The following is a 25,206-nucleotide window of genomic DNA, read 5'->3' as shown; positions in this document are numbered from 1 at the left end:
GGAATCCAGGTGCTGACTGAAAAATTAAGTTCAAATATTTATTGATGTGTGTGAATGTACAGGAAGGATTATGACCCCCCCCCCCCCGCCCAGTCTTCAGGGGAATTCTTAGTCAGTAATAGAGCCAGAATGTGATAAATGCTGTAACAGAAATGTCATCAGAGCTTAACACATTAAGGAAGCCTTAGGGAAATTTAGGAGACTTCCCAGGGGAGGTGGCATTTGGCTTGAACCTTGAATATGAGGGGTATACTTTTGACTGCTGGAGGGAAAAATCTGACATGATAGAAGGGTAGTTATTACACTGGTTGCAAAAATAATTCTTTTCAGCTGCTACATCTTGGGAACTTGAAAAGGGAAGGAAAGAAAAGAAAAAAGGAGAAAGGAGAGGGAAAAAGAACAAAAGGAAACTGGCATCTTGTCTGGCCCTGAGTCACCCATTTACTGTTTTTTTTTCAGAGGTGTGTCGTCCTAAATTGAATACATGGAAATAGCAATCACTCTAAATCAGCATGTAACAAGTTTTCAGGTTTAACTTTAATTTTCTCTTGTGGCTTTATGTTTAAAAGTAGAATAAAATCAATAGTCATTGAGAAAAACCAAAATGTTGATTGTTGATAGCTAATGGTAAGTGTTATGAAACACTAGACAACCAAAGACATTATTTCTGAGGAATTGTAATTAACAACTGATTAGTTTTTTTATTACTGTTACTCGAATGCCTCAACTCTAGAAGACACTTTAAATACTGTGGATGCAGTGATGACAGGGTAAAGGGTCTGCCCTTCGCTGCTTTAGCATCGAGTGATACTGCTTATAAGTGGTCAGAATATTTCTCCTGTTAGCCTGGCCCTCCTGATCCTACTGGCACCCAGCACCAGCCCTTACCTCCTACAGAGCAGGGGCCAGGAGGGACATGTTCCCTGGGAGATAGGTGGTGTTTGTGCATGTGGAAAAGGGACCATCTCAGCCTGTCCCCTTCCCAGGGACAACCATACTGTGCCCCTGTTCCTATGCTTCCCCCACATATGCTCCACAGACAGAAATTGGACATGGAGATAGGGGACTACTACCCACTGGAATTAGAAAGGGGAGGACATTTGGGGTCCCTTACCCGTTCTTTCCTCCCTCTAAACTGTCCCCCCACCCCCCTACCCCCAAAAAGAAGCCTACTCTTCTTTCCACCCATGCTCTCAGTGAATCCTTATTGGTTTTGGCAACTTTGAAAATGTCCGTTTTCACGGACAAGGACCCTACTCTATGCCCAAATACTAACAGAGCAACTTTTTGTGCATTGTCTGTCTGTGGAGTCACTCTTTTAAATTCCATTAAAATAATAAATGTTGGATTACTTGATTAATAGCATGTTATTGGAGGAATTAACACGCAGTGTGTGTGTGTATGGGAAACCAGCTGATGTTTAATTGTGATAATTTCAAATTGTACAATTGTTTTTGACACCCTCTCTTCCCACCCCCATACTTAGTCTCTTAGAGTAACAGGAAAAAAGCCGACGAATCACAGGCGCAATGGTTTGAATAAATTTACCCCTTTAGTTTCCTATTTGCAACACCCAGTATTCCTTTGAAATACTAGACAGACCTGCAGCGGCCAGCAGTAAATCTCAGACCTCCAGAATATAAACGTTCAGGTTCTCTGAGCATTTTGCATTACGGTGGCACTTGTCCAGGATTTGTAACTCCTGTAGTTGGGGTACTTTATGTACCAGTGAAGAAAGCCTTTCCCGTTCAAGGGGAAGAAAGAAAATCACTCCTCAAAACCCAGCAGACCTGGGTGTGAGGTCTTTCCTCCTGTCACGTCTCTTCAAACTCATTTTTTGCAGGAACAAGAGAGCCTGAAACCTAACCTGAGTTACAAAAACCCAGACTGTCGAGGGAGGAGCCAGGAGTAACTGAGACATGCCTTCACCTGCCACATCCAGTGTACGTGCTTCACAGAAGACAATAAATAAATCCACGGTTACGACAGCCAGACTTACAAAATCTGCTCATCCAGGGATGGAAGGCAGGGGGAGGTAGGGTAGGACCAGTGGCACAGGGAGAAAAACAAAGTATTGAAATCAGTGTAGGCACAAGGTTTGGCAAATGCTAGAAAACAGCTATGGAAAAACCTGTGGTCCTTTCAGACTCTCGGTGTTAAAAACCCACATACAAGTGTCAGGAGATTCTGCCTAAGTGTACCAGAGACAAAATTCTGGTTCCTCAGGAGGGAATAAGCAAATGACCCTTGGCAGAATCAGCCCTGCCCTCCCTCGGTCAGGGAGGTGAACATAGCAAAGAGCTGTCACGTCCTCCTTTCCGCCTACCCATCCCCTGTGGATGGTAGGTGAAGTCAGAGGCCTGCAGCAGCCTTCAGCTTGGCAGGAGATGGATGTGGTGATGGGAACTTCCTGCAGAGGTTGAGCTACTCAGAGCAGACTGCAGGTAGACCGTCTTGTAGAAGAGGCTGTTGCTTGAGAAGACCACCAAGGAATAGAGGCGCAACTGAAATAAGGGGGTCTTTGCTTCATTGGTGCTGATAATGAGTAAAGGAAAGAGGCAGCCACTGATAATGTGTGAGAAATGCATGGCTGTGAGGAAAGCCAAAGGCAAACCAATCCAAAGTAGTAAGTCCCGTTCCTTTCTGTGTCTGACAGCCACTGGTATGTTTCAGTTACTTTATTGAACCAGCGGTATTCAAAGCAGTCCAGTGAATGCAGAAGGAACACATGAGGAGACTAAGAGCTGACCAGCAAGATGGGTGGGGAAGAGACTTATAAACATCCCTGGGAGAAAGAAAAGATGCTGCAGCAAAAGGCTGAAGAGCTTCTCAGTGGTTACTTTGCTGACACTAGGGAGTGGGTGAGGCTTCCTCCCTGCTACCTCAGATGTCAGATCAGCTACATCTTGGAACCAAATAGCACTGACAACTTCGCTAAGCACCCAAAGAGCACTGAGAACTGATGTGAGGAAGAATTCCAGCCACGACTGAATGTCTCCACGTAGTGATGGATCACCAGTAGTTTGTGCTGTTACTGACGGAAGCGCAGGAAATCGACACCCGTAGAACAAGAGGAGAGTCAATCAGAAAATCCTACTAACAATAGTATGTGGCTCACTGTCTTGCCACCTCCCTAAACACTGGCTGTCTTCTGTACCAGGACACTACTTGCCCTTCTTAGACGCTGTTCCTTCCTCTTTTGCTGTGTTCACACAGCCAGCTGTGAGATGGTACAGATAGCCAGATGGAGGCCTGTTTCCCCTGGCAGGGTCCTGGAGAAAGGTTTTGACACTGTCACCCATCTGTTCACCAACCACACTGTCAACCACACAGAGGAGAGAGAAGCACCTCAGGATCTCTCATCGCAAAGGGCCCAGCAGCTCCACGGCAGCTGCTGTGGCACCCGGCCTGGTCCTAGTCGGCCACAGGCTGCTCAGCTCCCCACTCCAGCCGCTGCCCCTGCCTGGGCATGCCGGGGCCATGCAGCCCTCTCTTAGGCACAGTGTTTGACTGTTAGTCTTCTGGCCAAGGCCTTGAACCTTAGAGTCAAGTTCCTAACCTTCCAGCCACGCAGGCAGAGTGTTGCCCTGCTGGGGGTACTCTAGTTGCGGTGCAGTGAGAGGTGGGCTTTTTATACGTGGTTCTGCTGGGCAGAGAGTTGAACTGTACATACTGCCCTGGCTGGAGTGGCTGACCGAGAGTTAACCAGAGCTGTTTCCTGCTTGAGGCTGTGTCACACTGTATGTATTATTTATATTTCTGCCTTCTAAAATACAACCAAACAATAGCGAGAGGTTGGCAAGCAGAGGAGCTGGAAGAAAGGCAATGGATCTAAAGCTGATCTTTGTTTTAAATAGGCTGAATATTCTACACTCATGACTTAGTCTTTGTGAAAGAATATGCTGTTTGGCCTTTTCAGGGAACCACAGTACATCCTATGATTTAGCATCTCAATGAGGGCTTATTCATTAGCTGAACAAAAGCTTTTTCTAGCAATGGGGATTTTATTGTCAGTAATTTTAGGGGGAAAATGTCATTGTCCATTTTTGCAGTTAATGTGGTGGCCAGGGAAAATGGGCCCTTTTAGAAGTTTTGAAAGAATATAGGAAAAATTTTATACTTGATCCCTTTTTTCTATTAGGAGAGTTTTTTTTTTTTTTTTTTTGCTGACAGATTTGAAGCATATGTAAATTCCGAAGTATTGCTTTGGAAACTTTTTTTTAATCTAAACATCAAGCTTTCAAAAGGGATTTATATCTTTAATTTATAATATGTAAAATGCAGTTTACAAAGAAATAAATTTTCTAATTCCTGATGTTTTTAATGTTTCAAATTACAGTATACAAAATATTGTTGTTGTTAGGTGCCATGAAGTCAGTTCCGACTCATAGCGACCCTGTGCACAACAGAAAGAAACACTGCCCCGTCCTGAGCCATCCTTATAGTCACTGTTATGCTTGAGCTCATTGCTGTAGCCACTGTGTCAATCCACCTCCTTGAGGGTCTTCCTCTTTTCCGCTAACCCTGTACTCTGCCAGGCATGACGTCCTTCTCCAGGGACTGATTCCCCCGACAACATGTCCAGAGTATGTAAGACCCAGTTTCGCCATCCTTGCTTCTAAGGAGCATTCTGGTTGTACTTCTTCTAAGACGGATTTGTTCGATCTTTTGGCAGTCCATGGTATATTCAATATTCTTCGCCAACACCACAATTCAAAGGTGTCAATTCTTCTTCAGTCTTCCTTATTCATTATCCAGCTTTTACATGCATATGATGCGATTGGGTCAGGCGCACCTTAGTCTTTAAGGTGACATCTTTGCTCTTTAATACTTTAAAGAGGTCCTTTGCAGCAGATTTACCCAATGCAATGCGTCTTTTGACTTCTCAACTGCTGCTTCCATGGCTGTTGATTGTGGATCCAAGTAGAATGAAATCCTTGACAACTTCCATCTTTTCTCTGTTTATCATGATGTTGTTCATTGGTCCAGTTGTGAGGATTTTTGTTTTCTTTATGTTGAGGGGTAATCCATACTGAATGCTGTGGTCTTTGATCTTCATTAGTAAATGCTTCCAGTCCTCTTCACTTTCAGCAAGCAACGTTGTTAATGAGTCTTCCTCCGATCCTGATGCCCCATTCTTCTTCATATAGTCCAGCTTCTTGTATTATTTGCTCAGCATACGGATTGAATAGGTATAGTGGAAGAATACAACCCTGATGCACACCTTTCCAGACTTTAAACCAATCAGTATCTCTTGTTCTGTCCAAACAACTCCTTCTTGATCTATGTGAAGGTTCCTCATGAGCACAATTAAGTTTTCTGGAATTCCCATTCTTCACAACATTACCCATAATTTGTTATGATCCACACAGTCAGATGCCTTTGCACAGTCAGTAAAACACAGGTAAATATCCTTCTGGTATTCTCTGCTTTCAGCCAGGATCCATCTGACATCAGCAGTGATATCCCTGGTTCCACGTCCTCTTCTGAAACCAGCCTGAATGCCTGGCAGTTCCCTGTCCATATACTGCTGCAACTGCTTTTGAATGATCTTCAGCAAAATTTTGCTTGTGTATGATATTAATGATATTCTTCTGTAATTTCCACATTCGGTTGGATTACCTTTCTTGGGAATAGGTATAAATGTGGATCTCTTCCAGTCAGTTGGCCAGGAAGCTGTCTTCCATATTTCTTGGCGTAGATGAGTGAGCACCTCCAGTGCTGCATCCGTTTGTTGAAACATCTCAATTGATATCCCATCAATTCCTGAAGCCTTGTTTTTTGCCAGTGCCTTCAGAGCAGCATGGACTTCTTCCTTCAGTACCATTGGTTCCTGATCATATGCTACCTCTTGAAACGGTTGAACATCGACTAATTCTTTTTGGTATAATGACTCTGTGTATTCCTTCCATATTCTTCTGATGCTTCCTGTGTCATTTAATATTTTCCCTATGGAATCCTTTACTATTGCAACTCGAGTCTTGAATTTTTTCTTCAGTTCTTTCAGCTTGAGAAACGCCAATCTAGTTCTTCCCCTTTGGTTTTCTATCTCCAGCTCTTTGCACATGTTGTTGTGATACTTTACTTTGTCTTCTCGAGCCACCCTTTGAAATCTGTACATTTCTTTTACTTCATCATTTCTTCCTTTTGCTGTAGCTGCTTGATGTTCATGAGCAAGTTTCAGAGTCTCCTCTGACATCCATTTTGGTCTTTTCTTTCCGATCTTTGCAATGACCTCTTGCTTTCTCCATGTATGAAATCCTTGATCTCAACTCGTCTGGTCTTCAGTCAGTAGTGTTCAATGCATCAAATCTTTTCTTGAGATGGTCTCTAAATTCAGGTAGGATGTACTCAAGGTCATATTTTGGCTCTCGTGGACTTGCTCTGATTTTCTTCAGTTTCAGCTTGAACTTGCATATGAGCAATTGATGGTGTGTTCCATAGTCGGCCCCTGGCCTTGTTCTGACTGATGATATTGAGCTTTTCCATTGTCTCTTTCCAGAGATGTAGTCAGTTTGATTCCTGTGTGTCCATGTGTATAGTGGCCATTTATGTTGGTGAAAGAAGGTATTTGCAATGAAGAAGTTGTTGGTCTGGCAAAATTCTGTCATTCGATCCCCGACATTGTTTCTGTCACCACAGCCATATTTTCCAACTATTGATCCTTCTTCTTTGTTTCCAGCTTTCACATTCCAATCACCAGTAATTATCAGTGCAACCTCATTGCATGTTTGACCAATTTCAGGCTGCATCAGCTGATAAAAATCTTCTGTTTCTTCTTTGGCCTTAGTGGTTGGTATGTAAATTTGAATAATAGTCATATTAACTGGTCTTCCTTGTAGGCGTATAGATATTATCCTATCACTGACAGCATTGTACCTCAGGATAGGTCTTAAAATGTTCTTTTTGACGATGACTGCAACACCATTCCTCTTCAGGCTGTCATTCCTGGCATAGTAGATGAAGGTTACAGAACAAAGTAGCTTCTCATTAATGTTAGTACACATATTGTTTTGTGACATTGGTTACCAACCCCAAGACATGTCAACACTCTCTCTTCTTGTCCTTGGGCTCCCTATTACCAACTTTCCTGTCCCTTCCTGCCTTCTAGTCCTTGCCCCTGGGCTGGTGTGCCCCTTTAGTTTCGTTTTGTTTTATGGGCCTGTCTAATCTTTGGCTGAAGGGTGAACCTCAGGAGTGTCTTCATTACCGAGCTAAAAGGCTGTAGTCTCGGGGTTTCTCCAGTCTGTCTGACCAGTAAGTCAAGTAAGACTGCTTTTTTATGAGTTAAAATTGTGTTCTGCATTTTTCTCTAGCTCTGTCTGAGACCTTCTATTGTGATCCCTGTCAGAGCAGTCAGTGGTGGTAGCTAAAAAAAATTTTTTTTAAATCTTGAATTCATTTCAACAGATATTTGAGCATCTGTTTTATGCTAGGTACTCAGACGATAGCTTAATTTGATACAAGCATTTATACAAAACATGAGATCTAATTGTTAGAGAGAAGATATACACAGAAGTGACTAATAATACCAAGTAGGAAACGCTTTGTACCACGGAAGAGGTCAAGGTCGAGTCTTTACAATTTCAGGAAAACTCCACTTGGAGGAATTGAATTGGCCAGAGGAAATAGTATTCGATCTAGAGACTGAAAGATGAGTAGAATTTAGAGATTATAAAGTATTTCCCTCCAGCACTGTGCAAGGAGAGATGTTTTCCCACTTTCCTGGCAATCTGGGACTTCTTCACAGTGTGTCCATCCACAGAAATCTTGAGGGTTGTCTCAAAACCTCTTACTGCCTTGATCCCCAGCTTTTGTGGCTGTATTTCTTTCCTTGCATTTGTGACTTCTTGGTTCCCGGGTCTTGGCTCATTTACTCTGGTCTATAGGATCAGTCCTAATTTCCTTCTGGGGAAGCAGTACGAAGTCAGATCTTACTGTTTCCCTCACTCTGAGTTTTTGCCCTAGGTCTAATAATCTCTTGGCTTCCCTTTGTTCTAAGACTTTGCAGTTTGTGCATCTCTTGTGATTATTGGGGTGATTTCTCGTTCCGCCCAGTTCTTCCTTTTGTCCATATGTAAGAACACCTCTCTAAGGTAAAAACAAGTCTCTTGTGTCTGTGTGTAATTTTTCATGCTAATTAGGAAACAGGGCGCCAACCCAGTTTCATCTGTCTCTACTGTAACCACTGTTCGTAGCTTGTATTAAACCATTACCTTTTATAGGATCACCACCAGAGTAAATCATACATATCTTTTGAGGTTGTTCCTTTGCCAGATAAAGATAGTATCATTTTTTAAATTATGAGACAAACAACTAAAAATGTAAACAGAGTAATGTAACTTACATTGACCATACCATTGAGATTCAACAAATGTTGACAAGTTTACATTTAACTTCATATTTTTTAAAGAAATGTTATACATACAGTGAAATAGAAACCATCTCAAAAAATGAGTGTTGTTGTTAGCTGCCATTGAGTTGGCTCCTGATTCATGGTAGCCCCATGCACAAAGGAATGAAATGCTGCTGGTCATGCATCATCCCCCTGATTGGCTTCAGATCAGACCTTTGTGATCTGTAGGTTTTCATGGCTGATTTTTTAAAGTAAACCTCCAGGCCTTTCTTCCTAGTCCATTTTAGTCTAGGAGCTCTTCTGAAACCTGTTCAGCATCATAATATCATGCTAACCACCGCTGACAGACGGTGGCTTAACCTTGAGGTATAGTGTCTGGGAATTGAACCCACATCCCCCACATGGAAGGCTAGAATTCTACCACTGAACCAACAATGCCCACTTCCAAAAACGGATAAAAAAAATATAGCACAGATTAAATGTAGTAGGTCAGGGCCCATCATGACTGGCCCTATATATGTTTTCATCCTTTTTTCCTGCCAGTCCTTTTTTTTTTAACCTGAAGTTCTTATAATAATGATCTACTTCGATTTTCCTGAACACTCACTTTTTCAAAGAATTTGTTGAAATGCCTTTCCTCAGTTTGTCTACCTTATACATTTATGCATACATCATTCAAGTCTCAAACCTTAATTTGTCAAACTGCCTCAATTTCCTAAGGCAGACTTAGCCATGTTATTTTTGAAGCTTTCACTGAACTTGTATATTTCTGACACAGCAGTGATCCTGTGGTACTGTCTGTAAATTAACTCTGAACACTTTAAAAGGAAGAGGAAATATCTTTTTGATTTTGTATCCTGGGCTCTGTGCCTGATCTTCAGCAGACATTCAGGAAGTATTTGGATGAATGGATTAATAGTGTAAAGAAAAAAAAAAAAAAAAAGAATGGATTAATAGTGTAAAGAAAGAAAGAAAAAAAAAAAAAAGGGAAGGTATAAATGAAGCATGTGGGCTACAGGTCTCATCTGACCTGATCTGAATTGACATACAGCTTGGTTGTCACAACCATGCCACTTTTCCCGTTTTCCAGATATTTACAGGTAGTCATCAGCTACATGTGACAATTTAAAAGAAATAAAATTTATTTCCTCCGTAGCATGCCACAGGTTAGTGGCTTTTGTGTTGGACAGCGCAAACACAGAACGTTTCTGTCACTGGGCAGCACAGCTTTAAATCAAGTAATCCCCTTTTTGAAGAGTTGGTGGCTAATGTATACATATTTTTTCCACTTTTTAAAACACCTCTCTGACACAAATACACACACACAAAACTCGAAACCAAACCTGTTGCCATCAAGGCGATTATAACTCATAGTGACCTACGGAATAGAGTAGAGCTGCCCGATAGGTTTTAAAGGCTGTGATCTTAACAGAAGCAGACTGCCACACCTTTCTCCCAGGGAGTTGCTCTGGGTCTAAACTGCCAATCTTAAGGTTAGCAGCTGAGTACTTAACCACTGCATCACCAGGGCTCCTTACACACACACACACGCTCTCTCCAAATCTACTAAAAGGTAGAAGAATTAAAAAACTTGGTATATTACTCTATAAAAACTTTCCAGCCTCTGTGGTGTATTCTGATTAAAATGTATATATGTTGAATTGTTTCATATTTCTACTTTGCCAAAGTCAACCTTTGAAACAGTTAAAAGATAAATACATCAGATTTTTTTGTCACTCCACATTTCGGGTTTTTTTCCTCCACTTCAAAATAATTTGAAATTGTTTTTATTTTACAGGTATTGTGATCTTTTAGTCCTAATTTTATTTTGAAAAATTTCAGACCTCCATGAAAGTTAAAATAATTGCACTATAAACACTTATATATCCTTCCCTTAGATTTACCAGTTTTTTAATGTTTTGCAATGCCTCCTCTCTACACTTTTTTGGAAACCATTTGAAAGTAAGTTATAGACATCATGGAAGTTCACTGCTAAATACAGGTAGTCCCCGAATTACGACGTATTGGAGTTACAATGAACCACACTTATGACTGTTCTTTTTTTTTTTTGTGTTTTTGTACATCTTGTCGTTAGTAAATTATACTGTATACAATGTTGCAGCATGAAATTTGCTGATTTTAGCATTAGCATTCACAGATGTTCAGTTTTATGATTTACTGTTCAACACACTGCCATATAGATTCACTTTTCTAAACTAAGGGGCTTCAGTTGCTTGATAACATGGACCCAAATGCTGATCACTTTGCTAAAGTCGACAGGCAGATTCAGGAAGCGGTGAGATGTTACTGTGAAATACATGAAGAAAAAAAGATAAGGACCATACAGAGAATTTTTATTAATTATCTGACTGGAAACACCATCTCCATTCCCAGGGATAACCTAGATGATCTAGAACCTTCCACAAGTGTAGTTACTATTGCAACTGACAAAATGGCAGTGTCGTCTAAACCTTCTTTGAAAGAGTACATTTTTATGATTTGTGTACTTTTTTAATGTATGTATTAAAATATGTTTAAGTTTATATGTAGTGTTTCCAACCCCCCAGAATAAATAAAGATCGGATTTATAAAGATACTGAAAAGGCAGTAATAATGAAAACTAAAAAAAAAAAAAAAACCAAGGTATTTGACTTACATCAGAACCGACTTAGGACTGAGTCATTGGAACAGACCCTGTTGTAAGTTGGGGACTACCTGTAGTTTGACACATAACTCCTAATAATTTTTATGTTTTCCTAAATAGCTATAATAATGTTTCAGGCCCCTAAAAATTAACCTTAATTTATTACTATCATAGTCTGTAATCATAGTCCTAAAAATACCTATTTATATTTAGTATTTATGTCTCTTTTTGTGTCTTATTTTATACCAGACTTCCTCATCCCCAGTTCTCTACCTTTTCTGCTTTTTAACATCATTGCCTGTTTCTCAAGAGTCTAGGTTAGTGACTTATAGAATGTCCCACATTCTGGACATGTGTGATTGTTTACTCATGACTAGATTCAGTTTAAACATGATTTGGCAAGGATCCTGAGTCAGTGAAGCTGGGTATTTCTTACTGCATCACAACAGGTGGCACGTAGTGTCAGGTGGTTCTGCTGGTGGTAATGCTAAGTTTGACCACTTGGTAAATGGGTAGATGAAGTGGTAATCACTAGATCTCTTTGGTGGAAAGGTAAATTTTTACTTTATAGTTAATGTGTAATCTCTGGGCCGATACTTTCAGAGACTCTGTTTGTCCTGTTCCCATACAACTTTTACCTGATGGTTTTAGCACCTGCTGATGATTCTTGCCTGAATCAGTTTATACATTTGGGGCTGCAAAACGGCAGTTTTTAATTCTGTCCTTTCTCTCATGTTTATTGGTTAGAATTTCATAGCCATTGCAATCTTGACCTCTGATAAAAACTAATTTAAAGTTTAAAGCAGAGTTGTTATGTCAATGTAGGTAGGTTGTCCATAACCCCTACCTTCTACCTGCTAGTTTAAATTTGTATTATAGTATTTAACTAGTATTTCCAATGAAGTAGTCCACTGGTGTCCCCACTTTAGGTTCTAGATTTTCTTTTTCTATTTTTTAATCTTTATTTTTATTGTATTTTCGATGAAGGCTTACAGAACAAACTAGTTTCTCATTAAACAGTTAGTATACATATTTTATGACATTGGCTAACAACCCCACGACATACCAACACTCTCCCTTCTCAGCCTTGGGTTCACTGTTACTACCTTTCCTGTTCCCTCCTGCCTTCTTGTCCTTGCCCCTGGGCTGGTGTGCCCCTTTAGTCTCATTCTGTTTTATAGACCTGTCTAATCCTTGGCTGAAGGGTGAACCTCAGTAATGACTTCATTACTGAGCTGATAGGGTGTCCAGGGGCCATACTCCAGAGTTTCTGTAGTCTCTGTCAGGCTAGCAAGTCTGGTCTTTCTTTTTGAGTTAGAATTTTGTTCTATATTTTTCTCCAGCTCTTTCCAGGACCCTGTATTGTGATCCCTGTCAGAACAGTCAGTGGTGGTACCTGGGTACCATCTAGTTGTACTGGACTCAGTCTGGTGGAGGCCATGGTAGATGTGGTCCATTCATCAGTTCTAGATTTTCTTAAGAAACTACTGGTAGTGTTTCTAATTCTGAGTATTCCATTTATAACCTAGTTAGGGATTTTTCCTTGCTTTCCTCCTCTCTCATGTCTTGGCATCTTATCGTGAAGCGTTCCATAGTTGTGATTACTAGAATGAATTATAAAATGTTTATGGAATAAGGAGGATCTTAGCAAGGGAGAAGTGCATACAACTTTGAAAGAGTGGAATAAACTTTTAAATGATCAATTTGAACTGTTATTTGGAAATTTGACCAATTTAGGTATGGATAAATTAATCACTGTGTAATTATGAAGGGAAAACAAATAATGACAAAATAGCTAGCGGTTTCTAAAACATTCACTTGAAAAAATTTCAGCTCAGTCTGTTTTTACCATGCCATGAAGCATGTTTCTAGATCACTTTTCCTTAAGGCCAGTTGGTATTTATTGATGGAATTCAAGCCAAATATAATATTATATTGTCCTGTCTGTAGTTCAGATTGAGGGGGGGTTGTACATTTGCAGTGTAGGAAATTTAATATGTCTGAAGGGAAAGCTGTAAGTTAACAAATGAAGTAAATTGCTGATTTAAGAATTTTAGATATAAAAATATATCTAAAGTGGGAAAGGTTGGGTAGATTAAGAATAAAGAATGATTATTTTTCTCTTTTAGAATTTACAAATCATGCACGTGACAAACAGCTAGAGATTTTTACTGAGGAAGAACTTAGAAACCTGCGAGATTTTAAAACTAGAATACCTGTCCTGTGGATGCTCAATAGCATTAATGGCTTTAATTAATTATGAAAATTAATTTATCATTTATAAGATAAGTGGTAACATTGAAACACGTGACAATAATGACATTCCTTCTTCGTATTTTAGACTATCCCCATAAATATGGTCCAAAAGGGGGCTGTGCAGATCATTCCGTGTTTGAAAGGATGAGGAAATACCAGATGACTGGTGTAGAGGAAGTGACACCGGTAAGGATTTTAAGGCTGGCTTACATTTAAGAAATGGAAATGAATTTGGGCATGTATTCCTGCATTTAAAAATATATGTTCTAGAATTTCTGAAGGATTTGTACCACTGTAGGAAGATGCATGTATTTTTAATTCTCAGAGAGGCCAGGTGACTTGCTTATAATAAAGAGTGGTGCTGACAATTAAATACAAATCTGCATGACGTAGAAAACATTAATTACATGTCCTCAATATACTCTGCCTTATTTGTTTTATCGTAAAAGAAAAAAATTCAGTCTGAACTTGTTTTATATAAATACCTGTATTAATAAAAGATTAGGGTGACCAGCTTGCCCTGGTTTGCCTGGGACTTCCCCAGTTTTAACACTGATGGTCCCGTGTCCCTGGGCCAACCGGAATGGTTGGTTACCCTAATAAAAATCACTGTGCTTTTGATATATAAATTGTAATTTTTTATTACTGTTTGTTCTTTTATTCAGTTTTTGGTTACCCTAATAAAAATCACTGTGCTTTTGATATATTAATTGTAATTTTTTATTACTGTTTGTTCTTTTATTCAGTTTTTGTTTGCCTTTTCTTTAGTCATAGGTGACAAGTTTATAGTATTCAAAACATAAATTCAAATTTTTTTTTCTTTAATGATAAAACATTTATCATATATTTTGGGCATCCTTTTTTCTAAATTTAGTAGGATGGAATAATATTTCTTGAGTCATGCAGATTTTTATTTAAATCTGTTTCTTGATCTGCAGAATAGCTTAAACAGTTCTATTTCAGGTGGATCTTTTGAGTATTAAGTGAGGTTTTATTCTTGCATTCATTGAACAGATGTTTTTTGATCTTCTAAAATAGTTTAAACAGAGAAGAAAATATTCTTTGATGGTTACGAGAGGAGGGAGAGAGGGAGGGTAGGAGAGAGGTTTTCACTAATTAGATAGTAGATAAGAACTACTTTAGGTGACAGGAAAGACAACACAATACAGGCAAGGTCAGCACAACTGGACTAAACCAATAGCAAAGAAGTTTCCTGAATAAACTGAATGCATCGAAAGCCAGCGTGGCAGGGGTTTGGGGACCATGGTTTCAGGGGACATCTAAGTCAATTGGCATGATAAAATCTATTAAGAAAACATTCTGCATCCCACTTTGGAAAGGGGCATCTGGGGTCTTGAATGCTAGCAAGCAGCCGTCTAAGATGCATCAATTGGTCTCAACCCACCTGGATAGAAAGAGTATGAATGAAGAGCACCAGGGACACAAGGTAATTATGAGCCCAAGAGGCTCACATAAACCAGAGACTACATCAGCCTGAGACCAGTAGAACTAGATGGTGCCTGGCCATAACCGTTGACTGCCCTGACAGGGAATACAACAGAGAATCCCTGATGGAGCAGGAGAGCAGTGGGATGCAGACCCCAAATTCTTGTAAAAAGACCAGACTTAATGGTCTGACCGAGACTAGAAGGACCTCGGTGGTCTTGGCCCCAGACCTTCTGTTGGCCCAGGACAGGAACCATTTATTCCCAAAGCCAACTCTTCAGACATGGATTAGACTGGACAATGGGTTGGAGAGGGATGCTGGTGAGGAGTGAGCTTCTTGAATCAGGTGGACACTTAAGACTATGTTGGCATCTCCTGCCTGGAGGGGAGATGAGAGGGTAGAGGGGGTTGGAAGCAAAATGGACATGAAAAAGGAGAATAGAGGGAGGGAGCGGGCTGTCTCATTAGGGGGAGAGTAACTGGGAGTATGTAGCAAGGTGTATATAAGTTTTTGTGTGAGAGACTGACTTGACTTGCAAACTTTCACTTAAAGCACAATAAAAATAAAAAAACAATGTTTATTGATCTGCCATATGTTACTCTGGTAGGTTTTGACATACTGTGAGATTAAGGTGAAAGCTTGTCCTCAGAAAGGTCATAGTTTAATTGGAGACACAGATAAACAATATAGAGTAGAAAGAGATATAAAAGGATTAAGTATAGAGTGATACTTTACGTGGAAGCAGAATGGCTGACCTAACCTTGCAATTATTTGAGGACAAGCATCAGAAGCTACAAGAACAAGCAGGAGTTAGGTTGGCTGTGAAGAGGTAGAAAGAATATTCCAAGCAGGAGTAACAGTACATACAAAGCTCAGAGAAATAGGCTAGTCAGGAATCTTTAGCTTGGAGAGAGGCGTGGGATGTGCCAGACTAGAGACTGGGAGACTAATTTGAAGTTGTTGTGGTTATTCAGCTGAGAAGTGATAGTGGTGGTGTTGATAGAATAAGACTACAGATTGCTAGATATAATAAGAGTGTTTAGCAGGGTGTCTAGCTATAACAATATATGAAAGTAGATTGTATTTCTTTATACCAGCAACAGACTACCAGAAATGTAATGAAAGCAGGCACAGGGTCCCCTTGAGGCTTAGCTGAATACCAAGCTGTGCATGCATAGGGTGATATTCTACAAGAAAACTACCAGAGAAAGGAAAACTGCTGGCGAGTTAATGAACTGAATAACTATCAGGAATTATACTTGGGAGATACCCCATGCCATGCTAGGAGCAGGGCTAATCTGCCCTTGGAGTAAAGGCTACTCCAGACCTGCCCTAACTAAGGTGAAAAACAAGCTTCAAAAGGATCAAAGTAATTTTCAAGTAAATTAGCTGCCTGTCAGAACAAAGCTTAGTAATACTTGTTCACAACAACAAAAAACCCAAACCTGTTGCCGTCAAGTTGATTCTGACTGATAGTGACCCTATAGGACAGAGTAGAGCTGCCTCATAGGGTTTCCAGGGAACACGTGGCATATTCGAACTGCTGACCTTTTGGTTAGCAGCCGTAGTTCTTTAACTACTATGCCACCGGGGACACAAAATCTAGATACTCAACAATATAACATTCACAATGTCCAACATTCAAAAAACATTACTGGATGATAAGAAGCTGAAAAAGTGATCCATAATCAGTAGAAAATCCAGCTGGCAGAAACGAAACCTAAACTACAGACATTAACAGACAAGAACTTTAAAATGACTACTATTAATCTGTTCAAAGAATGAAAGAAAAACATGAATACAGAGGAGATAATAGAAATGATAACCAAATGGAACTTCTAGAGCTGAAAAATATATTATCTGAATTAAAAAACTCACTGGATGGGCTTAAGAACAAATTAGTCACTGCAGAAGACAATATGAATAAACATGAAGAAAGGACAATAAAATAATAGAAATTATCCAGATTGAAGCCCAGAGAGAGAATAATTGGAGTCCAGGGGGAAGGAGTTACAGAAAGATATTTGAAAAAATAATACCCCCACCCCAGTTTTTCAGATATGAGGAAATATTTCAATCCGTGGTCTGAGAAGCTCAATGAAACCCAAGCAGGATAAAGACAAAGTATACCAAGGCATATTATAATCAAATTATTGGAAACCAATGATAAAGGGAAAATCATAAAAAAAAAAAAAACAAAACAAAGAAAAGAAGATAATTTACATGCAGAGAAACAAAGATGAGAATAACTGCTGGCTCTTATCACACAGTACAAATCAGAAGACATATTCCCGCTTCCACTGAGTTGATTCTAACTCACAGTGACCCTGTAGGAGAGTATTGAGCTGCCCCATAGGGTTTCCAAGGAGCAGCTGGTGGATTTGAACTGCCAGCCTTTTGGTTAGCAGTCAAGCTCTTAAACACTGCTCCACCAGGGCTCCAGGAGACATCTTTAAAGTATTTTAAGAAAATGTGTCAGCCTAGGATTCTACATTTTGTGAAATAATTTTCAAAAATGAGAGCAAATTAAAGCCCTTTTGTAGGCAAACAAAAGCTGAGAGAATTTGTCTTTAGGCAATCTAAATTGCAAGAAATGTTACAGAAAGTTCTTTAGGTAGAAGAAAAAGGGTAACAGAAGGAAATTCAAATCTATACAAAGGAGTGGAGAACCTAAAATAGTAAATATGTAGCTAAATATAAAAAATCTTTTTCATTTTAAAATTTCTTTACAATATTATTGCTTAAATCAAAATTAATAACTGGGTACAGTGGGATTCCTAAAATACAAAGAAGCAGAAGTATCGCACTAGAACAAAGGACAAGAGGAAGAAGGAGGTATAGTGCTGTAAGTTTCTTATGCATTAAGTGATATAATTCGGGCAGGAAGCCTGCAATACATACAAGATGCATATTGTAAAACCTAAAGCAGGGGTCAGAAAACTTTGGCCTGTGGGTCAGCTGCCTGTTTTGTAAAGCTTTATTGGAGCACAACCATGCCTGCTCATTTATGTGTTGTCTTTGGCTAATTTCATGCTACAATGACAGAATTGAGTAATTGCAACAGAGATCATGTGACCCACAAGTCTAAATATTTACTATCAATGCACTTTAAAAAAACTTTCCAGGAATGTCTCCTGCCTTTGAGCAATATCTGAAAAAGCTAAAAGAGGTATGGTAAACAGGTCAATAAAGGAAATAAAATATAATTAAAAATACTTAGTTAACTCAAAGAAGGCAGGAAAAGAAAAAAAAAAGGAACAAAAAACAGGTGGGACAGATAGAAGATTAAAAACTAGGGTATATTAAGTTTAAATCTCGCCATATCAGTGGTTATATTAAATGTAAATAGATTAAACATCTTAATTAAAAAGCTTAGATAGAGTGATTAAAAAAGCAAGACCAATTTTTTCTAAAAGAAATGAAATTTAAAGGTTAAAAGTAAAAGATGGCATAACATACCATAAACATACTAATCATAAGAATGTTGGTGTGATGATAATACGGGTATATTTCAGTTCATGGAATATTATCAGATGAAAAGGGACATTTCATAATGATAAAATTATCACTTCATCAAAAAGAAATAATAATCCTAGCTGGTAGTTAATACTGCAGTTAATAGAGTTATGGATATGTGAAAGAAAACTGACAACTGAAAGGAGGAAATGGAAAAATCTACAAGTTATAGTTGGAGAGCACTCTCATTTCTGAGTAACTGTCAGAGCTGATAGAAAATCAGTATCACTATCAACCAACTTAACCTTATTGATAATTATAGATCATGCCACTTCACAATAACACATTCTTTTCAAATACACGTAGAACATTTGCTAACATATGCTCGTTCATAAAGTAAGTCTCAGTAAATTTAAAAGGATTGAAATTATACAGTTTAAGTTCCTAGATTCCCAAGGGAATTAGAAATCAGTAACAGCACATCTGGGAAACCCCCAAATATTTTAAATTTAAATAATACAATTAGAAATAGTTTTGAATGTAATGATAACAAAAACACAACATAATAAAATTTGTGAGATTTAGCTAAAGCAGTGCTTAGAGGAAAATTGAAAGCTGTATGTGATCATATTAGAAAAAGAAAGATCTGGAAATCAATAATGCAAGCATCCACTTTAAAAAGCTAGACAAGGAAGTACAAATTAAACCCTAAGTATGTAGAAGGAATAAAGCAACAGGTGAGAACTGGTATCAGTGAAATGGAAAACGAACAGTAGAGAAAATCAATTGAAAAGATAATGTAATCGATAACTTCTATCTAACTGATGAAGAACTAAAGAGAAAATGCACAAATTAGCAATATTAGTAATGAAAGAGGGGGTATTAATAGTTTAGGTGAATATTTTGAACACCTTGAGCCAGTGAATTCAACAACAATACAGATATCAAGGAAAACTCCAAGCTCAGATATAGCTTCAACTGTTTAATTATATCAAATATTTAAGAGATAATACCAGTCTTACCCAAAGTTCTTAAGTCTTAATACATTTTTTTTAGGCCAGCATCACCTTGATTACAAGATGTGAGGTAAGGGACCTAGTTTTACTCTAAAGTAAGGTGGCTTTTTGTCCTTGGCTCCAGAGAAATAACCCTTGGAGTAATTGGAGTAACTTGGACTGGGACTTCCAGGCCAAATCTGAGGGTTTTGTGCTGGCAAGTGAGATCAGCTAGCCTGAGGAGGTATGATTTAGCCTATCCTGCAGGACTGGCCAATAAAAACTGTGAGGACTAAGGCGCTCAGAGAGCTTCCTGGTTGTGGAGAAGGGAGGGTGCTGGGCCCTCTCTGAGAACCGGTAGCTCCGCATTGGGAACTTTCCCAGGCCTGACCTGTGCATCTCTTCCTTATGATGATCCTTTTATTATACTGAAAGGTATGTCGTGAAAATGCTTAAAAGTAAAGGAATTGCTTAAATAATAAATGACCTATGCAGTAGAATATTGTAAGACTGAAAGTGATGTTCATGAAGAATTTTTAATGACATAGGGAAATACCTTTGGTATTATGAAATAAAGAAAAATAACAGATTTTTTAAATAATACTTATTCTTAACTATAAGGAACCCTGGTGGTGCAGTGGTTAAGCCCTAGGCCGCTAACCTAAAGGTCAGCAGTCCAAATCCACCAGCCATTCCATGGGAGAAAGGTGTGGCAGTCTGCTTCTGTAAAGATTTACAGCCTTGGAAACCCTATGGGCAGTTCTACCTTGTTCTGTAGGGTTGCTATGAGTTGGAATCAACTCAATGACAGTGGGTATTCTTAACTATAGAAAATTACAATAATGAAGTATCCTAATTACCAGAAATCACTCTTTTGCCTTATAGATGTCTCAAACAGAACATGCTGCTAATGGTCCAGAACTCCTGAGAAAAAAACGTACAACTTCAGCTGAAAGAAATACTTGCCAACTTTTTATTCAGACTGATCATCTGTTCTTTAAATATTATGGAACACGAGAAGCTGTGATTGCCCAGGTATTTATAATTTTGCTATTATTTTAGGAGTTCTCATATTAACTATGTAATTTCCCCTAAAAATTAAAGTTAGTGCATGTCTCTTTTGGGGCTCAGACTGTTTTTCTTTTAATCTCAGCTCCAACAAATTAATAAGGAGCCCTGGTTATGCAATGGTTAAGCACTCTGCTGCTACCTGAAAGGTTGGTGGTTTGAACCCACCAGGGGCTCAATGGGAGAAAAGACCTGACAATCTGCCCCTGTAAAGATTACAGCCTAGTAAGTCCTATGGGGCAGTTCTACTCTGTCCTAATAGGGTTACTTTGGGTTGGAATGGAGTGGACAACACACAACAGCAACAAGCTTGTAGGGATCTTCTCTGTTGTGTTCACAGCTATAGTCCCGTGATTGAGGAAACAGTTTTTTTTTTTTTGATTGTGTTTTATGTGCAAGTTAACAGTGCAAATTCATTTTTCATTCAAAAATTTATATATAAATTGTGTTGTGACATTGGTTGCCATCCCCGCAATGTGTCAGCACTTTCCGCCTTTCCACCCAGGTTCCCTGTGTCCATTTGTTCAGTTTTCCTGTCTCTTTCTGCCTTCTCGTCTCTGCTTTTGGGCAGGTGTTGCCCATTTGGTCTCGTGTACTTGACTGAACTAAAAAACATGTTCCTCATGTGTGTTATTGTTCGTTTTATAGGCCTGTCTAATCTTTGGCTAAGAGATGACTTCGAGAGTGGTTTCAGTTTTGAGTTAGCAGGGTGTTCGGGGGTTTCTCCAGTCTCTGTCAGACCAGTAAGTCTGATCTTTTTTTTGTGAATTTGAATTTTGTTCTACATTTTTCTCCTGCTCTCTCCGGGATCCTCTGTTATGATCCCTGTCAGAGCAGTTGGTGGTGGTAGTTAGGCATTGTCTAGTTCTTCTGGGCTCAGGCCGGTGGAGGCTGTGGTTCATGTGGTCCGTTAGTCCTTTGGGCTAATGTTTTCCTTGTGTCTTTGGTTTTCTTTATTCTCCTTTGGCCCTAATATGTTGGAACTAATAGATGTAGATTGCCGTTCGCAAGCTTTTAAGACCCCAGCTGCTACTCACAAAAGTAAGGATGTGGACCATTTTCTTTATGAACTGTGTTATGCCAGTTGACCTAGATGTCCCCCAAGACCATGGTCCTCAGCCCTCAGCCTCAGTAACTTGGTCCTTCAGTGTGTTTGGATATGTACAGGAAGCTTCTATGGTTTTGCCTTGGTCATATTGTGTTGAGTTCCCTTATATTGTGTGTTGTCTTTCTCTTCACCAAAGTTAACACTCCTTAACTATCTAGTTAGTGATTTCCCCTCCACATTGCTCCCCTCCCTCATAACCATGAAAGATTTGGGTTTTTTCCTGCATGTAAGCTTTTTAGTAGGTTTTTATAATACTGGTTTCATACAGTATTTGTCCTTTTTTGATTGACTTATTTTACTTAGCCTAATGCCCTCCAGATTCATCCATGTTTTGAGGATTCATCATCGTTCTTTATTGTTGTGTAGTATTCTATCGTGTGTGTGTATACTATAATTTGTTTATCCATTCATCTGTTGATGGGCACTTAGGTTGTTTCTATCTTTTTGCTTTTGTGAGTAATGCTGCAGTGAACGTGGGTGTGCATATGTCTATTCATATGACAGTTCTTATTTCTGTAGGATATATTCCTATGAGTGGGATTGTTAGATCCTGTGGTATTTCTATTTCTAACCTTTTAGGGAGGTGCCATTTCATTTTCCATAGTGGTTGTACCATTTTTACGTTCCTGCCAGCAGTCCAGTCTCCCCGCAGTTTCTTCAACATTTGTTATTTTCTGTTTGTTTTTTTTTAATTTGTGCCAGTAATGTTGGGGTAAGATGGTATTTCATGGTAGCTTTGATTTGAGTTTCTCTTAATGGCTAATGATCATGAGCATTTTTTTTTTTTAATAACTTTTATTAAGCTTCAAGTGAACGTTTACAAATCCAATCAGTCTGTCACATATAAGTTTACATACATCTCACTCCCTACTCCCACTTGCTCTCCCCCTCTTGAGTCAGCCCTTTCAGTCTCTCCTTTCTTGACAATTTTGCCGGCTTCCCTCTCTCTCTAACCTCCCATCCCCCCTCCAGACAAGAGTTGCCAACACAGTCTCAAGTGTACACCTGATATAATTAGCTCACTCTTCATCAGCGTCTCTCTCCCACCCGCTGACCAGTCCCTTTCATTTCTGATGAGTTGTCTTCGGGGATGGTTCCTGTCCTGTGTCAACTGAAGGTCTGGGGAGCATGGCCGCCGGGATTCCTCCAGTCTCAGTCAGACCATTAAGTTTGGTCTTTTTATGAGAATTTGGGGTCTGTATCCCACTGATCTCCTGCTCCCTCAGGGGTCCTCTGCTGTGCTCCCTGTCAGGGCAGTCATCGATTGTGGCCGGGCACCAACTAGTTCTTCTGGTCTCAGGATGATGTAGGTCTCTGGTTCATGTGGCCCTTTCTGTCTCTTGGGCTCTTAGTTGTCGTGTGGCCTTGGTGTTCTTTATTTTCCTTTGCTCCAGGTGGGTTGAGACCAATTGCTGCATCTTAGATGGCCGCTTGTTAGCATTTAAGACCCCAGAGGCCACATTTCAAAGTGGGATGCAGAATGATTTCATAATAGAATTATTTTGCCAATTGACTTAGAAGTCCCCGCAAACCATGTTCCCCAGACCCCCGCCCTTGCTCCGCTGACCTTTGAAGCATTCATTTTATCCCGGAAACTTCTTTGCTTTTGGTCCAGTCCAATTGATCATGAGCATTTTTTCATGTGTCTGTTAGCTGTCTGAATGTCATCTTTGGTAAAGTGTCTGTTATATCCTTTGCCCATTTTTTAATTGGATTATTTGCCTTTTTGTTATTGAGGTGTTAAAATATTCTGCAGATTTTAGAGATTAGACCCTTGGCAGATATGTTGTAGCCAAAGATTTTTTCCCAGTCAGTAGGTTCTCTTTTTATTCTTTTGGTGAAGTCTTTTGATGAGCATAGTGTTTAATTTTTAAGAGCTCCCTGTTATCTTCTGGTGTTTGTGCCTTGTTAATTATGGCTTGTATTCTATTTATGCCATGTATTAGGGCCCCTAGTATTGTCCCTGTTTTTTCTTTGATGATCTTTATTGATGATTTTATATTTAGGTCTTTGATCCATTTTGAATGTTTTTGTATATGGTGTGAGGTATGGATCCTATTTCTTTCCTTTTTTTTTACAGATAGACATCCAGTATTCCCAACAGCATTTATTAAAATGACTGCCTTTTACCCATTTAATGGGCTTTGGTCCTTTGTCAATGATCAGGTGGATAGATGAGGAAGCAGCTTTATATGATTGAAGCAAGAATGTGTGTTTGTTCAGAGAAGAGGCTGGAAAAGGCACAAAATTTCTCTTCTCACTCCCAGTTTACTAATACTTTTCATCCTTCCATTCAGTATATGATGTGGACATTTTAAAATTTGAATATGGTGAAACATGAATAGTTAATTCTTGATTTAGGAGATGGAAATTTACAATCTTATTTGCATTTCAGCATTGTCTCTAAAATGTTCTTCTCTCTTTCAATCAATAGATATCCAGTCATGTTAAAGCGATTGATACAATTTACCAGAGTACAGACTTCTCTGGAATCCGCAACATCAGATTCATGGTGAAACGAATAAGAGTAAGGAACTTTGATAGTTAAGAATATTGAAAAAGAAAAAGCAGTAAGGACCATGTTTATAAAAAGAAAAATACTTGCTTTTTATTTCATCTTCATGCATTAGTTTAAATGAGTTTTTTCAGTATGTATAGCTTTTATGAATCTGAATATATAAGCCAGATATTCTGCCTGAGTTTAAAAATAATTATCCTTTTACAAGAGTATCTGCCATAGGGTTTCTTTATATTTATGCTCTCCTATTTTCCTTAAAATATAGTTGACTAGATTAAAAAATGTCTGTACAAGAGTTTTTTAGTACATATGTATACCGTATTTAATAATAGAGGTGTAGGTGGTCCTTACTTTAGAAGTAGAATAATTGAATCTTAAATTGGATTGTGTAAAGGAGAAATATGGTTTGTAGGTATACAGTATAAGAACTGTTCACAATCAGTTGCTTTCATGTGTTCTGAGAACAATGGAAACTCTTAGATGAGCAGCTAAAAGTGATAAGTGGGGTAAGTATGGCTATTTAGTAGGCAGAGCAATAAATTGCCAAGCAGTGAAAAGTAGAGAACACTTTGACAAATTTTAACGAAACGTTAGTAAAATGATTTGCATTGTGAAGAGATGCATGCATATAGATGGATAATCATTGTTTCCAGGCTTCTACCTGAGGTGATACTTTATCTATGGAAAAATTTTCATGACCCATTAAATAATTAAAAATTTATATGGTGTCAGCAAATATTTAAATATTAATTGTCCTGTTTTTAACTAAAATTTGGATGCCATTTTCCATTTGTAGCCAATATTACAGAAATATCAGGGCATTCCATTTCTATATTTAGTCGGAGAAAGCCACCTAAGCATGGGCCATGTGTAATAGAGATGGTGTTTGCTTTTGGATTATTCATGTTAGATGACCATATCTGATTGTTTGTGGTTAACGTTAATGGATAAACCACGTGTTCTGAGATCTGTCCTCAGGCAGTTGCCCTGACCTTCAGTGTTGTTTTCACCATCCGGCTTCTGAGCTCCTTGGTTTTACTGGTGGGTATGGATTCTAAAAAGACCTGTAGTTCTCATGTGTCAATCGTTATACCGTCCACTTCTACCAACATTTTCAGTAGACTGATGTTAGCCTTCTAGTGATAGCACTGACTTTGATGCATTATTCCTTTACCCTCTATCAGCAATCTTGTTTGTAATTTCCAGGCTTACCCGGGGAAAGCAAAATTGTTCTAGGGCTCCAAAGCATAGCCAGGGGCCTCTGAAAGGAGGCAATGGCTAATAAATGAAAACTTTTGTCTAGTAGAAGTATGGTATCAGAAGAGATTACTCTTCAGATTATAAAGAAGAAAACTGCA

General features: G+C 38.9%; 1 protein-coding gene and 1 pseudogene across 1 annotated transcript in view; one reads left to right on the top strand and one right to left on the bottom strand.

The window, feature by feature from the left end:
- The window catches only part of ADAM10 (ADAM metallopeptidase domain 10), a 166,956-nt gene that overhangs the window by 93,192 nt on the left and 48,558 nt on the right, over window positions 1-25,206 (top strand). Inside the window, exons 5-7 of the mRNA XM_049905181.1 lie at window positions 13,342-13,442; window positions 20,040-20,189; window positions 23,765-23,857. Of these exons, the coding sequence (XP_049761138.1) occupies window positions 13,342-13,442; window positions 20,040-20,189; window positions 23,765-23,857 (344 nt within the window). The remainder of the gene's footprint in view (window positions 1-13,341; window positions 13,443-20,039; window positions 20,190-23,764; window positions 23,858-25,206) is intronic.
- Window positions 2,353-3,338, bottom strand: LOC126057270 (etoposide-induced protein 2.4 homolog; annotated as a pseudogene).

The sequence above is a fragment of the Elephas maximus genome, chromosome 13 (assembly GCF_024166365.1).
Source record: "Elephas maximus indicus isolate mEleMax1 chromosome 13, mEleMax1 primary haplotype, whole genome shotgun sequence".
Lineage (NCBI taxonomy): Eukaryota > Metazoa > Chordata > Mammalia > Proboscidea > Elephantidae > Elephas > Elephas maximus.
The sequence above is the reverse complement of the archived record's forward strand: the minus strand, read 5'-3'. Positions and strand labels throughout refer to the sequence as shown.